Source organism: Cervus canadensis, chromosome 2, assembly GCF_019320065.1.
Source record: "Cervus canadensis isolate Bull #8, Minnesota chromosome 2, ASM1932006v1, whole genome shotgun sequence".
Lineage (NCBI taxonomy): Eukaryota > Metazoa > Chordata > Mammalia > Artiodactyla > Cervidae > Cervus > Cervus canadensis.
The window spans coordinates 94,861,739-94,878,166 of NC_057387.1; the positions used below are offsets into that span (position 1 = coordinate 94,861,739).

General features: G+C 38.7%; 1 protein-coding gene across 3 annotated transcripts in view; it reads left to right on the plus strand.

Annotated features, from left to right (window-relative positions):
- Positions 1 to 280: 280 nt before the first annotated feature.
- PIK3R3 (phosphoinositide-3-kinase regulatory subunit 3) overlaps positions 281 to 16,428 on the plus strand; it is a 96,762-nt gene continuing 80,614 nt past the window's right edge. For 2 of the 3 annotated variants that reach the window (XM_043461473.1, XM_043461474.1), the window contains exon 1: positions 281 to 1,132. In XM_043461473.1, the coding sequence (XP_043317408.1) occupies positions 1,027 to 1,132 (106 nt within the window). In that variant the 5' untranslated portion in view covers positions 281 to 1,026. The remainder of the gene's footprint in view (positions 1,133 to 16,428) is intronic. The other variant, XM_043461475.1, reaches the window with a different exon arrangement.

Here is a 16,428-nt window from a genome sequence, read left to right on the forward strand (position 1 = left end):
TCCTGGCGAGCAGCCAGCGCCCGGGCCCTACCATTCTGATTGAGGCTGAGGGGGGGAGAGAGGTTGGTGGGTTAAGGAGCCGAGGCCTAGGGAGCGATAGGGAGAATTGATAACTGAGGCAGAGGACAGTTTTACCCACACCGTCTCAGGCAGCTGACAGAAACCCCAACACTTCGAGGCGGGATAGAGTGGAAGGGGCACTGGCGATGTTGGCCGTCCCCCCTGCTCGGCCTGGTTGGGTGGCGCCTCAGCGGGGGAGCTTGGGGGCGGGGGAGGGTGTCCCCCTCCGCGCCGTTAAAATGAAACTCTAGTGGCTGGAGTCAGGGCAGAGCGTGAGGGGATCAGGCGCTAGCGGGCTCGCTTACAGCCCGGCGGGAGCGTCCGGCCAAGCAGAGCTAACTGGACTCTGGAACAGGACCCCATCCCGAGGCTGCGGCAGCTTCGGTTCCGAGTCCGAACGGAACGAAGCCCGGGTCCCGGCCCCTGAGGGGATCTCTCCTCGCAGACCAGTGGGACCCCGAAACTTGAACGCGATACCCAACCCCCTTTTTATTCTTTCCTTTGTCACTTCCCCACCTTTCTTGCAACGCGTTCTTTTTTCCCCGCTCTCCATTCTCCCTCTCGAAGGACACGAAAGTGGCTTCCGCGGAAAGATTTGAAGGCGATAGGAGCTTTTCTCTTTGCAGAACGACTGTGTAGAAGGGATTTTTGGAAAGCCGCTTTTTACACCTCTGCCCTCGCCCCCCCCCCCCCCCCCCCCCCCCCCCCAAGCCTCTCTGTATCCCTTCGAGGAGAAAAGCCCGTAGATTGAACATTCCGGGGGCATTTTGTTTGATGCCGGAGGAGAGGGCAGAAGGACCCCGTCCTCATCCTAGTAGTTGGCTGGACTTGTACCGGCCGTTGGAAACCCCGAAGTACATTTTCCAGTGGGACTTTTACAGATATATATTTTTAGATTTTTAAATAGCAGATAAAGAATATATATGCTTTCTATATATTTTCTGACGACCTGCCCCTGACAGCGCGATGTACAATACGGTGTGGAGTATGGACCGCGATGACGCAGACTGGAGGGAGGTGATGATGCCCTATTCGACAGAACTGATATTTTATATTGAAATGGATCCTCCAGGTACTTGGGAGAAAAAAAGAATCTTGTGATGGGTCTGATTTGTGTTTAACAAGACCTCGGTGATGTTTTCCGGGCAGAAGTATTCTTGGGTGCTCTAGGTTCGGGATGAGGAGCTGATTTGCAGTTAGAGCTGCAGTAAAAACTGCTTCTGGTTTACACGTTTAAAGTTTGCAGTTAGGACCCCGATCCTATTGTCCTGTGAGAGTGCGGGTGGGGGCTGGGGTGGTGGGGGTGGGAGGAAGGACCCGTTTCTTTTACTTTGCCTTTGCTTGTCGTTCAGGTTTTCGTCGTACCCTCCCCCCCCCCCCCCTTTCCCCCCCCTGTTTAATTAAAGATTCTACCTGCAAAGGATGCTTTATATCCCAGGCTTAAAGTCAGTCTTTCCCTTTAGGGGAATTCTTTAAAGCTTGTCATTTAGTACGTTTGGTTCGCTGTGTTTTACCTTCGTTAACTTCTGAAACTGGGCTTGCCTATGTGATTATTCGTTTTAAAGACCCCCTTTTCTCTCGTGGAAACCGAATGCCGGTTAGTGATTTTCAGGGGCTGGGCTTTTTATTCAGTCATGGCCTTAGTCTGAGGTTTTTCTTTTCAGAATATAGTCGCTCAGAGAGATTAGCGTGCACTGTTTTATTACTCTTTAATTTATGGTGATTTAACTTAATTTATGGGATAGTATTTAATGTAACTTCGGTTCTTAGCGTAAAAAGAGGAAGAACCTTTTTTTGTGTGAATATATGTGATGTGTACATAACATGTGATAGGTTTGAGTGCCCATAATGTAAAGTATACATACACTGTATTTTTACTTTAGAGCTTTGTCTGAGATCCTTACAGACATTTTGTGTATATGGTAGGAAAAGAAAAGGAAGGAAAAATGGAAAAGTTGGGTAATTTTTTTTCTTTTAAGTCTATGTCCTGATTATCAGCTGTCAGATTTTCAAATCCTGTTTGCAATTATAGACAGTGCTTTATGTAATGATTTTGAATAAGTAGAGGGCCTTTGTGACTATTTTTGTTAAGGATGAACTCGTTATGTCTTTTAAAAATGTGTTATAGCTAAGCCTACAGAATAAATTGTGTCACTGGGGAATCTCAGTTATCATAAGACTGTATGTTTTTGGAAACCTTTGAAAAGATCTGAACCCATGAAAGTGTAATGAAGTATAACTGTCTTACAGGATGTATGTAGAAATTATTTCCTGTGTCCTTGTGAACAGTGAATTCTCCTCTTTGTGTTTTTTTTCAATTAGTCATCGAGTGATAGTGTTAAATGATGTTATATTAAGAGCCAGTACTAATATTGAATCAACCTTTTTCACTCTTAATGATCACTTAGAATTTTTTTCTTTTCCCTTCATTTTGGAGCCTTCTTTATTTGCTTTTATAATTATGACTGCAATCCAGATACAGCTTTTTTTTGTATTTTGCAAAGTTTGTAAGATTTGCCACCTATCTATTGTGTGTATTTCCCTCTTTGTTTCCCCTTAATGGTAAAGCATCATTTCTATTAGATGCATTTGTCATTCACATAAATGGAAATTTAGTACATCATTGGTTCCTCTCCTGTAAAAAGTAAGGTTAATAATTCTAGATTTCTGTTACTGTGAGAATTATATATTCAAACTGCCTTAGAATCATACTATGTTCATTTAATATCTGGCCTTGCAGACATACAAAGGGAATTTGTTGGGCGGAGAGGTGAGTGGGGAGGAGGGGAGAAAATGAAGAAGGCACTAATATTTGAAAAACATGGGCCTAGTAGAAATATAGACTGAGTTGAGTTGAATTGTCCAAAAATGATTTTAAGAAAAGTCAGCTGTTTTCATTATGCAGTGCCGTGGGTCTTGAAAGGTTGTTTAGAAAATTCTGATCCAAACTTTGTGTATTCCATGGAAATGAACTTTTGAGTTTAGAATGTTTATTCTTAAATGAAATTTTGCATACTGAGATTCTAGTCAGAATATTAAAAGTATGCGTATACTGCTCTTCATTACTCATTTGTAGACTTAATGTATTAATAGAATACAATTAGTTATTTCTAACAGCTTTTTGAAAAGGAAACATACTTGAGTATGCTAAAATATTCCCTATGAAGTGAATGGTTTTTAATGTAAATAATGTGAACAACCTTGTTTTGTGTGATAAATTAAGTTTTGAGATGTTTAAAACTAAGTAAATTTTTAGTGAAGAGGTTGCAGCATGTGTTGTATCTATCCTTTCGTAGTTCCTAGTTCCTATCCTAGGATCCAAATCAAGCTCCTGGACTGGTGTGATAGTACACTAACTGTTTTCCCCCTGTTTCTACTCTGTCCAATCCACAGTATTCTTAAAGTATCATTTAATGATTTATCTTCCAATGGGAAACCTTCCAGTGATTTAAAAACCTTCCAGCAGTTTTCCTTTGCCTACTGAAAAAAGCTGCATCTTCCTTATCCTGTCATATGAGTCCCTTTATTTTTGCTTCCAACCTAATTTTCCAGTCTTTTCCCCTCCTGGAGTCCATCACAAGTTCTGCGGAAGCTGTTTTATACTTGCTGTTCCTTGACTGTGTGCTTTTACCTCTTCTTGGGGTACCTTTCACTTTGGGTTGAAATCTCATACAGTTAAGGGTCCTGGTTAGATGACTTCTTTGCCAGAATGTGTGTTCCCTCATCCCTCCTGTTTGGAGATAGCCTTCCTTTCTTTCCCTCCCTCTTCTAGCACTTCTCAGATAGAACTTCTTTTATTCTGCCTAGAGTAGCTTCTGCATTTATTTATGTATACTTCCCCCTTTGGAATTATCTTCCCACCAGTTTATTAGCTTCTTAGCTTGTCAAAGTCTTGTAAGTAGTAGACAATTTAATAAATATGTGTTGAATTAATGAATGCCTAAGGAATGTTGTTTCTTAAAAGCAGCCTTTACCTGCTTTTCTACTTAAGGTCTTCAGTCACTTCATTTCTTGGCTATTGTAGTAGCCTTGGTTTAAGTAACTTTCAAATTACAGTTATTGACTTAGGGTCCTTAACTGTAATATTAATATTACAGTTTATTTTTTTTATTAGTTGGAGGCTAATTACTTCACAACATTTCAGTGGGTTTTGTCATACATTGATATGAATCAGCCATAGATTTACACGTATTCCCTATCCAATATTACAGTTTTTAAAATATGACTTTCATTTTAATTTTAGTCTGAAGTGTAAATGTGAAATTTTTGTCTATTATTGCTCTCAGCAGCCTCAAAAACTAGTTTTCAAAGGTCTTTCTTTCCAACCTGTATTTTCAAAAACTACCATTACCATGTATCCTGAAGATTTTAATAACTGGCTGGATTGCTACATCTATTATAATTTACTGACAATGTAAGGGTTGGATCCAAATGAAACTTTGATGTCTTAATCTTTATGTGTTTCCCAGAAATACTGGGAAATACCAAACTGTTTAGATGGAGTATGAAACATTTTAATTTCAGAAATGTTAATATTATGGTACAGAGAAATGCTTATAAGCATCTTGGTTAGTCCTCTTGTGATTTGGAAATCAGGATTATTCCATAACAGGACAGTTTCTGGATAGTCCTTTCCAAGAGCCCTGCTTGTTTGTTTGTTTGTTTTATTTATTTATTTATTTATTTTTTGGCTATGATGGGTCTTCGTTGCTGTGCGCAGGCTTACTCTAGTTATGGCAAGTGGGAACTACTATTTGTTGTGGTGCTCTGGCTTCTTGCTGCAGTGGCTTCTCTTGTTGCTCTTCTAGGCATGTGGGGCTTCAGTAGTTTTGATACCAGGGCACTTGGGGGCTTGGGCTTAGTTGCTTAGCGGCATGTGGGATCCTCCTGGACTAGGAATTGAACTGATTGACCCCTGCATTGCAAAGCGTATTCTTAACCAGTGGCCCACCAGGGGATAAGAGCTATTGGAAGATTACCAGTACGCAACTGATCATAAACTCATCCCCAAAAGCTTATAGGTAATGGTCTGTTAGAGTGCACTTCAGTTTTGACTTTGTTATTGTGTTTATTTTAAGAAGATGTAATAAATCATTTCTTTTTTAGACTAACATACAATTCTTTTAAAGATTGTAGACTTTTTTGTTCTTATTTTTTTCTTATTAAGAACAAATTTCTGAATCTGTAGGGCAGCAGCAGTCTCTTCAGGGATAACTAGAAAATTAAAAAAATTTAATTGTTTGGCAAAACATAAATATAGAAAGGTCTGGAAAAGTGGTTCTCATTTTTTAAAATCTCAGTACCCCTTTTATGGGCTTCCTGGGTGACTCGGTGGTAAAGAATCCACCTGCTAATGCACGAGACCTGGGTTTGATCCCTGGGTCGGGAAGATCTCCCGAAGAAGGAAATGGCAACCCACTCCAGTGTTCTTGCCTGGGAAATCCCATGGACAGAGGAGCCTGGAGGGCTACAGTCCATGGGGTTGCAAAGAGTTGGACACAACTTAATGATTAAAGAACAACAATCCCTTTTATACTCTTAAAATTATTGAGGATCCCAAAGAGTTTCTGTTTAAGTGGGTTGTATCTATTGAAATTTGCTGTATATTAGAATAAAACTGAGAAGTTAAAAAGTATTTAATTCATTTAGAAATAATAAAGCATTACATGTTAACATAACTTTAAAGTGAGAAAATAGCTGTATTTCCCCCAAAACAAACAAAAAAAGTGAGAAGAGTGGCATCATTTTATGTTTTTGCAAATAACTTTTAATGTCAGGCCTTTTAATCTTTAATGTATGGCTTAATAGAAGGCATATAAATTCCCATGTCTGCTCCTGCATTCAGTCTGTTGAGATATCACAGGTCATAGCCTCTGGAAAACTCCACTACACGGTTGTGAAAGAATGAGAGTAGAGAAGGCAAATAATGTCTTAGTAACACTATGAAAATAGTGTGAACATTGGACCCTCTTGGGCCCTCTGAAAGGTCTTGGGGACCCTCAGTGGTCTCTGGATTACACTCTGAGAAATACTGGTTTAGTAGTTACTTGACTACATAGTTTGATGGCCAACCTAGTAAAGTATTTTTGGAGCCAGATGAAAAGGTTGTTTCAGGAAACTTACTTTTTTTGGCATACTTGGTATTTTCATCCTGGTAAAATTTTAGATTAAGTAACATTCTGGTGGAGAACTAACATACTGGCCCTGTGGTTGAAGAAAATGTCTGCTGAGAAACACACTGGAGAAATAGGTCACCTGCCACCATGTGGTCCTTACTGTTAGCAAATTGGGCATCCTGCTTCTGTGGTTGAATTTTTCTTTATAACTCTGATCATTTGATGGATTCATCTTATATAAAATGCTTCTCCTGTGTGTATTGTAAGATATTTCTTTTATGAGCTAGGTGTCACTTTTTAATGATATTGTAGTATGGAACGAATGTTTATATAATCAAATGATGTAAAAAAGCCATGCCAACTTTTTCTGCATCTTCTTATTGAAAAAGATTAGTCATTGCTTTCATTTTAATATATTATAGTTTATAGTATATCCAAGTATGTTTCATTAGAAGTATGGTAAGTCTTCACTTGATAATGCTTTTAAAGTTTATTCTCATTGTTTTTTTCATGCTTTATATTTTTCTTAGAATATAGGAAATATTGGACATCTTTATGGTCACCATATTTAACAAAGTATATAGAAAAATAATTACAAATAGGTCTACATGATATAATTTTTATTGATATTAAAGGAGGATGCAGCCTGAATGTAGTAGAAAGAACACAGGCTTTGGAAACAGATGGTATGGGTCCCAAACCTAGCTTTGCTTCTTACTTTGCTGGTGTTTGTAACCTCTGTGAGCATCCATTGTCTCTTCTGTGGGATTGAATTAATACACACTGTTAGCAGTTGTTCTGGAGATTAGAAGTACTGTATCAATATCTCGTATAGTGTTTGGCGTGTGTTGTGTGCTGCATGTGTGCCTGCTCAGTTGTGTCCGACACTTTGTGACCCCATGGACTGTGGCCAGCTAGGCTCCTTTGTCCATGAGTTCTAGGCAAGAATACTGGAGTGGATTGCCATTTCCTCCTCCAGGGAATCTTCCTGACCCGGGGATTGAACCCACATCTCCTGCAGCTCCTGCATTGGCAGGTAGATTCCTTACCACTGAGCCACCTGGGAAGCCCTTTGGCACATGTTATGTACTCAATTCATTGTAGCTTATATCCTGGCATATTGCTAATATTCAGGTAACTCTTTCTCTTTGCATACTTTTGCAGTCAAAACCTCTTGAGATATCTTGCTGCATGCTTTTCTTCATCCTTGGCATTTAAACTGAGTCATTTTGTTTTTGGAAGAATTCCCTAGGGTCTTTTCTAGACTCTCATGAGTCTATGGAAGTATCACTCAAATCATCCTTTCTTTTTAGTTTCTGTTGCCTTTGTTCCTCATCACCTCACATTTGAAATGATTTGTACTAAGGTAATAATAGTTGCCAGCATTTGTTGAGTAGTTATTGTAGACCTGGCACTATGTTAAATGCTTTCATATGTATTATTTCTTTTAGCCACACAACAACCTTATAAAATAGGCACGATGATTATCCCACTTTGCAGATGGGAAACTGAGACATAAATGTGTTTACTGACTTATTCATTTCCTCATAGTCAGCAAGTAGCAGAGCAGGTCTGTCTGCCTAACTAACGCCCAGGTTCTTAACTGGTACCTCCTAACTGGTTCTGTTTCTAATTTCTTTTTCCCCTCCCCTATAAATTCATCCTGAATTCATCAGCCAGATTAATCCTACTGAAATGTTATTTTCATTGTTTTAACTGCTCTATTTAGAAATTATTAGCAACTCTCCATTTCTTTTAAGCAGAGGCCATACTCTTAAACTTGACATATGTAATCTTTAGTAATATGGTACCAATTTACATTTTCATCTTAATTACTAATCCTCTATTCCCATTTTTTTTCTTGCCCAATTCCTTGCTTATCACTTCACTATACCTTGCCTATTTCCATCTCCAGCCTTTTGCTTATGCTGCTTCTTAATGTTAGATTATGCCCATCCTACCCCATCTTTAAATTAGGATCCTTTGTAAGTCCTTCTTCCTCCTTTTCTTCCTCTAAATATTCCAGCACTGAACCCCTTAATTATCTAGGGCTGTGGTCTGTTATTTTGACACAAAATCATGTTCTGTTATGGCATTAATTATTTCGCAAATGTAATTTATTTCCCCAATAAGATAAGCTTCTTGAAGTCAAGCTGTCATATTTCTTTTGTACCTTTTTTTTAACCCTCTATAAACACCCAGTGTCTAAATATTTTGTTAAATCTTAGGCCTGTGGACCCAACCAGCTTTATTTTGTGACTCATTTCAAAATGTTGGTGTTATTTATTATCAACATGTGACCTTTAAACTTATAAAGATAATTTATTGTAACAAAAGGAATAATGAAAAAATGCAATACATAGTGTTATCAGCAAAATTTTATGGTTTTGCATAAAAGTCATATTTGAAATTTTGAAGTAGTAAAAGTGAGTAGTAAGTTTTTGAAAGTTTGGGTTAAATGTAGTTGTTTAATGTGTTACTATACCAATTAAATTTAGATTGTGTAGAACTTGACTTGGGGTAACAAGGTAAGGTCAACCGTAGAGCCTTATAAGATCAATTTTCAAATTGTTCGCCCATGGTATATTTTTTGGTTCCTTGTGCATTATTTGTAAGTTCATATGAAGTGAGAGGGTTATCTTATTTTTTTAATAAAAGGGGCAGTAGACTTGGTCTAGCCTGCTGGATCATACCATTTTGCATGTCCCACATCAGTGTAAAAACTGCCCCATGCCCTGTGACTATGAGCCAACACAAAACCATGATGTCATACCATCCACCATTATCCTGCCTTGGATTTCCTGTCTGATGTCCTGTTTGTGGACCAGTTTAGTTGTCTACCTGTGTGTAAGGGTATAGGGCAACAAATCCGGGCTATGTGATCTTAGGTACTTATTGTTGTAGTTTCTTTCTTTCTTTTTGTCTGTACCAGGTGGCTTGCAGATATTACTCAGTTCCCTGACCAGGGATTGAACCCAGGCCACAGAAGTGAAAGCGCTGAGGCCTAACCACTGGACCAGGGAATTCCCTAGTTTCTTTTTCTTTAACTTAGGAAAATATAAATCATGAATCAAAATTTAAAATTTGTGTATAAATTATTTTGGAGAAGGCCGTATCAAAATGATTGTGTTAGAGGAATATTGCTTTAGAGTTCATTCTTTCACATGTATCCTTCTTAGCTTTCTAACTGTACAGTAGAGTCTGCTGCTGCTGCTGCTGCTAAGTCGCTTCAGTCGTGTCCGACTCTGTGCGACCCCATAGACGGCAGCCCACCAGGCTCCACCGTCCCTGGGATTCTCCAGGCAAGAACACTGGAGTGGGTTGCCATTGCCTTCTCTGGTAGAGTCACTCAGTATGGTATAATTTATATTGAACTTCTAACAAGGATTTGTAAAATGAACTACAAACTTCTTTTCCTGAGATTCGTCCTGGGATATGTTTCGTAAAAAAGTATATAGTTAGTATATTTTCAGTTGTAAGCAGCAGAACCTCATTCAACATGGCTTAAGAAATAAGAAATTTTATCTTCTCATGTAATAAGCTTCAGTGTTGGTTGATTACAGAAATTCAGCAATGTCAGTAAAAACCCATATTCTTTGCCTTGCCCAGTTCTGCTGCCCTCCCTGGAACTGGCTACTGTCTACATAAACAAAACTTCTGAAAGAAGGAAGAGGTCTCTTCCTGTGCCACTGTATTCAGAGAGAGGAAACTTTCTCCAAAAGCCTCTAGCAGGCTTCTTTCACAGCTTTTTGGCCAGAATTGGGTCATATGTCCATTCCTGAACCAGTCATGAGTGGTTCAATAGTGATTACTACTGAAATAACCGTGTTTGTGGAATCTGGAGTGGTGTTGACTTCCTCAGGCATTATCAGGGGAAGGATTCTGTTAGGAAGGAAGAGGAGGGGATGAATTCTAGGTTGGCAAACAACAGTGGCCACTCTGAAAAGTAATTTGGAGAACCATAGCTCTTTTCAAAGTTCTTGTCTCTGTGTTTGGAAATAAAGATAATTAGCGAGTTAATTTTTTTTCTTTTTCAAAACTAAAATCTAGTTAGTACAGTGATGTATTATGAAGCCCACTTTCATTTTATAAACTGGAATTCACAGGGTTACATAGTGTTGAGAGTTAAATATGACAGGCCATTTCCTGTCTTACCAGTTGCTTTCTAGAAGATGAGGAAGCTAACATCTCTGGTTGACAGTTTCCTTATTTCAGGCTTGTAGGTGTTGGAGTAGAGTAAATTAGTACGTCTGGTAAATGAGTGTGAGAAAGCATTTGTAAAATTATAAATTCCATATTTCAAAGTTTAGTAAATTAAGTTTGGTAAATTAAGCCTAAGACTTGTAGAATGATTTATGATTTGAATGACTGACCTTAAAAATTAGGACACTTAAAGTAACTCATAAATCATATCTTTTAATTAGATTGTATTAACTAGTTAGAAATTCAGAGGCAGTATAGTGGGGCTGTTAAGAGAGAGGGTTCTGGAATCAGATTGCCAGAGTTCATGTTGGCTTCTGCCACTTCCTAGTATATATCATTGGGCAATTTACTTATGCATTGGACAATTAACTTATGTTTTCTGTATTTTGGTTTCCTTGCCTAAAAATGGCAATGATGGTTGTCTCTACTTCAATAAGATTGTTTTGAGAATCCAGTGAATTAGCAGCTGTAAAGCAGCTAACATGATGCCCAGACCATATTAAGCATCCAAAAATGTTTTTGTTCATGTGTATTAATTAAATCATGTTTTTCAGCAAATATTTGATTGCCAGGCAGGTATAGCATTCAACAGAACAGCAAAACTCCCTTTATTCATGGACTATACATTTTTAAGGGAGGGGAGAGAACAAAGAATAAACAAAATCATAAGTGGAATACATAGTGATGGTGATAAATGTTATGAAGAAAAAGCAGAGAACAAAAATATGAGTGCTGGGTGAGGGAACTGCTGTTTTCAATATTATTTATTTATTTACTCATTCATTCAGGCTACGTAGCATGTGGGATCTTAGTTCCCCAACCAGGGACCAAATCCATGCTCTCCTGCAGTGGAAGAGTGGAGTTCTAACCACTGGACCACCATGGATTTCCCTCGGAAACTATTTTAAGTACTAGGACAGGGAGGGCCTGACCTGAAGGAAGTGAGGGTGCTAGTCGGGTAGATACATGGGAGGTAGGAGGGTGAGGGAGTATGCCTGGTAGAGGGAACTCCAGACGACTTATTCTGAGGCAGGAGCACATGTGTCAGGCATTCAGGGGTCGCTTAGGAGGCCGGTGTGGCTGAAGTGGAGTGAGGGGAAAGTATTATATAGGAAGATTTAAAAGACAAGTAATGATGTGGGTGGTGGGGAAGACTATGTAGGACATTGTAAGAACTTTGGCTTTTGAAACTTGACTTAGAAATATAAATGGAGCATAACCTTTAAAAGGTGTGACTTACTCTTCTGTACATCTGTAACTTATATAATATTGTATATCAAATATGCTTTAATAAAGAAAAAGACTTGACTGTGATGAGAAGCCATCCAAGTGTGTTGAAGAAGGATGTGTTATGATTCCTGGCTTAAAAGGACAATTCTGGCTGCTGATGGAAGTGGAGAAACTGTTAGGAGGCTACTGCAATAAACAGGCTGAGGGATGGTAGTGACTTGGACATGGGTGGATGCTGTGGAGATTGTAAAAAGTAGTTGGAATTCTGAATAGTATGACTAGTTATATAACTTGTCATTTTTAAACTGACTTAGTTATTTTCTAATTTTTAGCTTTAAGTATGCTTTAGTAATTAAAAGATTTAGCTTTTAAAATGAGGTCAATCTATATATTTTTAGATAGATTTTTCTATCTTTGAAGTGTCATGATTTCTAATCTCTGACATCTGAGTGCAAAGCAGCATAATATGTGGCCTTAGTTATTTGATGAAGGCTTACTCATGAGTTACTTTGATAAACATTACTGAATAAATCTAGACTGTACTATAATTTACTTTCAAAAGTAACTTTGAAAAGGAAATTATCTTGAAATTCCAAGTTTCTGTGGTGGTCTATGAAGGGGAGGAGAAATTAAAGAGAAGGAAGCCATGCCACATATGTATAATTTTACTTTATGTGCTAAAGTTGTTGGTGTTTTAGAATAATGAAAATATATTTGTGTGTTTACGTGTTAGTGGAATGATTAAGTGCTTGAGCATAGACGTTGCTGAAGTGTTGCTCAGTGTTTAGGGGTTCTGGATTCAGATTGTTTGGATTTCCAGTTCTATCCCTGTCTACTTCTAGTTTGTGACCCCTGGAGAGCAACTTAAACAGTTTATAGCAACTTGAACAGTCATTGTTTTTGCTTCTTTCCTGCCTTTCTCAAACTTACTAGTTTCTCTTCCAGGAGTACCGGTTTCCCTTTTAGCTCTCTCCTTTGCCTGTTTCCTTACTGTGATCTGTATAATAAGGGCTAGGAAGCAAGGGAGTAAAGAAAAGAAGCTATGAATACTCATATAGGAACATATTTGATTTTTTCACACTTACCTGCCAGAGAGTTTGACATGTTTGACTTTTAGGAAGAAGTATAAGACAATCAGGTGATTCAGACCTATAGTAGGATGTAGTTCAGTACTTGGAGTTTACTGTTGTTTCTGAACTGTGTAAGAGCCGTTATCACTGCTGTCTGACTGAAATGGACCTGAGCCTCTCTTTTTGATTCCTAGGTATCAACAGTGGGCATTTAGGGTAGCATTACTGGATAAAATATATGCAGTACGTCCCCATGAAATATTTGGGACATATTTATACTAAAAAGTTATTCATTGTTTATCTGAAATTCAAATGTAACTGGGTGTCTTGTATTTTTATTTGCTAAATTTGCCAAGCCTAATTTAGAGAGAGGCTAGACAGTTGAATAAACACTATTTCCTAGTACAGTCTCCCCATGGAGAGAGATGCGTAGGAATAGACGTGTAACTTGTTGTAACTAATATCAAAATACTTTTCAGATTCAGTAGCAAAAAGTTCAACTCAAGTTGGTTTAAACAAAGAGAATTTATGGGTTTGTGTAATTGAAAAGTTCAAAGGGAATGAGGGAATAAACAAGGTCCTACTGGATAGCACAGGGAACTATATCCAATCTCCTGGGATAAACCCCCTGGAAAAGTATATGAAAGAAGAATGTATAGATGTATATAACTGAGTCACTTTGCTGCTCAGCAGAAATTAGCACAACATTGTAAATCAACTATACTTCAATTTAAAAAAGGGAATGAGGGCCCCTGGCTAAGTTTGATCAAGACTGTCAGACTTTGGCCCAGTTTTTCTGCATTTGTTTTGGCTTTCCCCTATATCAGCTTTTTTCTCAGGCTGGCTTCTTTGGTAGTATAAGATGACTGCCTTTGGCTCCTGGGATTGCATGTTTCCTCAGTTCTTGGTGTGGGGTGGAGGGTAGGGAGAATGCTTCCCACAAATATAACACAAAGATCCTGAGTTTGTCACTAATTAGACTGTCCTGTGTCCCAAAGGATCACTGTCTTAAAATCAGGATTCCTTGAATTACTAATTGTAGCTTTCTCTGTCTTGTAAACTTGAGAGAGCATCAGAACCACCTGGAGGACTTGTAAAAAAAAAAAAAAAAAATAGAATACTAGGCCTTACCTCCAGAGTTTTTGATTCACTAGGTTTGGGATTGGGTTCTAAAAATTTGTAACAAGTTTCCAGATGTTACTGCTTTGACTGGTCTGCACACCACACTTTGAGAACCACTGTTGTGTGGAATCAGGGCCTCCTCCTGGAGCTGGGGAAGGGGTCAGTCCCATATAAACTCCTTACCAGTGTGGGGAAGAAACAAGGCACGTTTTGAGATAATTACAGTGTCCCCTAAAGAGAGAACTGCTTGCTGTTTTTGCCTGTCCAACTAACCTTCCCTCTTATTTGGGTAACAAGCTTCCTGATTTTTGTTTTGGAACCATTCCTCCCCCATTTGCAGTTAGTGTGGCTTAGGTAGGGTTGATCTAATCCATTGGCTTTAAGGGGTGGGCACATGACCCAGGCCTGGTCAATAAGAACACTGCATTCACCTGGCCAAAGGGATTAGTCTGAGAGTTAATAGGTCAGTGATCTTTGTAGTATACAATGCACATTACTATACATTACTATTTACTGTCCTAGCTAGTGATATAAAGATGGCATAATCCCTATCCTTAAGGAGCTCAGACTGTAATTAAGGAATACCCACCTGTAAACAAATGTATGTAGACTTCTCTTTATTACTTCCTCCATTTCTCATGCCTATCAGCTAACATACATTTGCATTATATACTATATTACCCACTTTATAATCTTTAACCACACTTACTATTAATTGTTGAGTGTCTTTAGTCCTCATTAGATGATAAATTTCCTCAGGATAAGGGCTGAGTCCATAATTAACTGCTGGGTCTCCTATACATAGCACTGTCTCTGGTACATAGAGGTGCTCAGTAAATATTGGTTAAATGAATATTTTAAGTATAGTAATAAAAAAGTATAAACAGGGAGTGGTTTACTTGTCAGGTAGTAGAGAGGTAACAGCCTGGATGAATAGACACAACTTGATATGTTTTGGGAACTGTAACTAATTCAGTTTTGCTGAAACAAGTATGAAGTGGGAAGTGGTGGTAAATGCGTCTGGAGATATAGGTGAGGGCCAATTCATGAAAGGCCCTGAATGCTATACTTAGAGGTTGGATCTTTTTCCTGTGGGCAGTTGGGGAGCTACTGACTAATTGGTTTCAAGTAGGGAGAAGAATATATTGGCTGCAAAGTAAAAAATAGATTGGAGGAAAGCCAGATTGAAGGAGGTAAACTCTTTAGGAGGCTATTTCAGTACAGATGAAAGATGTTATGAAAGCCTAAGGTAAAGGGGGAAAAAAAAAAGAACAGCATGGAGGTGGGGAGACCTTGTGCACAACAGTTCATGTGGACTCACTAATCTTAACTACCAACCCACATAGTTCTACATCTATACCCATGTTAGATTTATAACCAGAGATTGTGCTTCTGTTTTATCTTCTGATTATTAAAAACAAATAACTGTAAATTATGTGATGATTCCTTCCCCCCCCCCACCTCCAAAAAAAAGCCCAAGGGAAGATAGTAGCAGAGAGAATGAAGAGGAAGAGTTGTTTAAGAAGTAGAATAATGGGACTTAGAGACTGTCTTGAGAAAAATCAAAGACTCTCAAAAATCAAAGACTTAGTTTTCTGGCTTGGGAGATGGTGGTACCATAAACTAAGAGACCCAATTTAGAGGAAGGACGGACTTCCCTGGTGGTCCAGTGGTTAAGAATCTGCCTGCCAATTCAGGAGATGCGGGTTTGATCCTTGATCTAGCAAGATCTCACATGCCATGGAGCAGTTGAACCTGGGTGCTGCAACTACAGAAGCCCAAGTGCCCTAGCGGCCATGCTCCCCAAGATAAACCATCTCTGTGAGAAGTTCATGTACTGCCACAAAGAGTAGCCCCAGTTTGCTGCAACTAAAGAAAGCCCGTGTAGCAATGAAGACCCAAAACAACCAAAAACTTATTTATTTAAAATAAATAAAGATGAAGGTTAGGCTTGGATCATATGGATAAAAGTGTAAAGGTGTATTTTATTCTAGGTCCTTTTCTAATGGCTAGGAGCATATGTGAAAAATGGGCTTTACCCTAGTGGGTCAGATGTTAAAGAATCTGCCTGCAGTGCAAGAGACCCAGATTTGATCCCTGGGTTGGGAAGATCCCCTGGAGAATGGAATGGCAACCCAGTGTAAAGATGTGTTTTTTTCTAGGTACTCTTCTAATGGCTGGGAGTATAGCAATGAACAAAACAAAGTCCTTGCTTTATACAGGAGGAAATATGACAGTAAATTAAGCAAATACATAGGTTATGTTAGGTTACAACAAAGAAATAAGAAAAAGAAGAAAAAAATCTACTGGCTCAGAAATTTCCTGGCAGTCCAGTGTTTAGGACTCCACACTCTCACTGCAGAGGGCCTGGGTTCAGTCCCTGGTCAGGGAACTAAAATCCCACAGACAGCTCAGGGCAGCTAAAAAAAAAAAGAGAGAAACAAAACAAAATGGCTACTGGCTTATGGAGATGGAAATCAGAGAAGGAATTACTGTTTTATTTTGGGTAGTCAAGAGAAGGCCTCACCCATATGGTGATTTAACCTTTGTATTGTGAAGTAAAATACACAATCCCATATAAAAATGGGCAAAAGACATGAAAAGGTATGTCTTTGACTATATAAAAT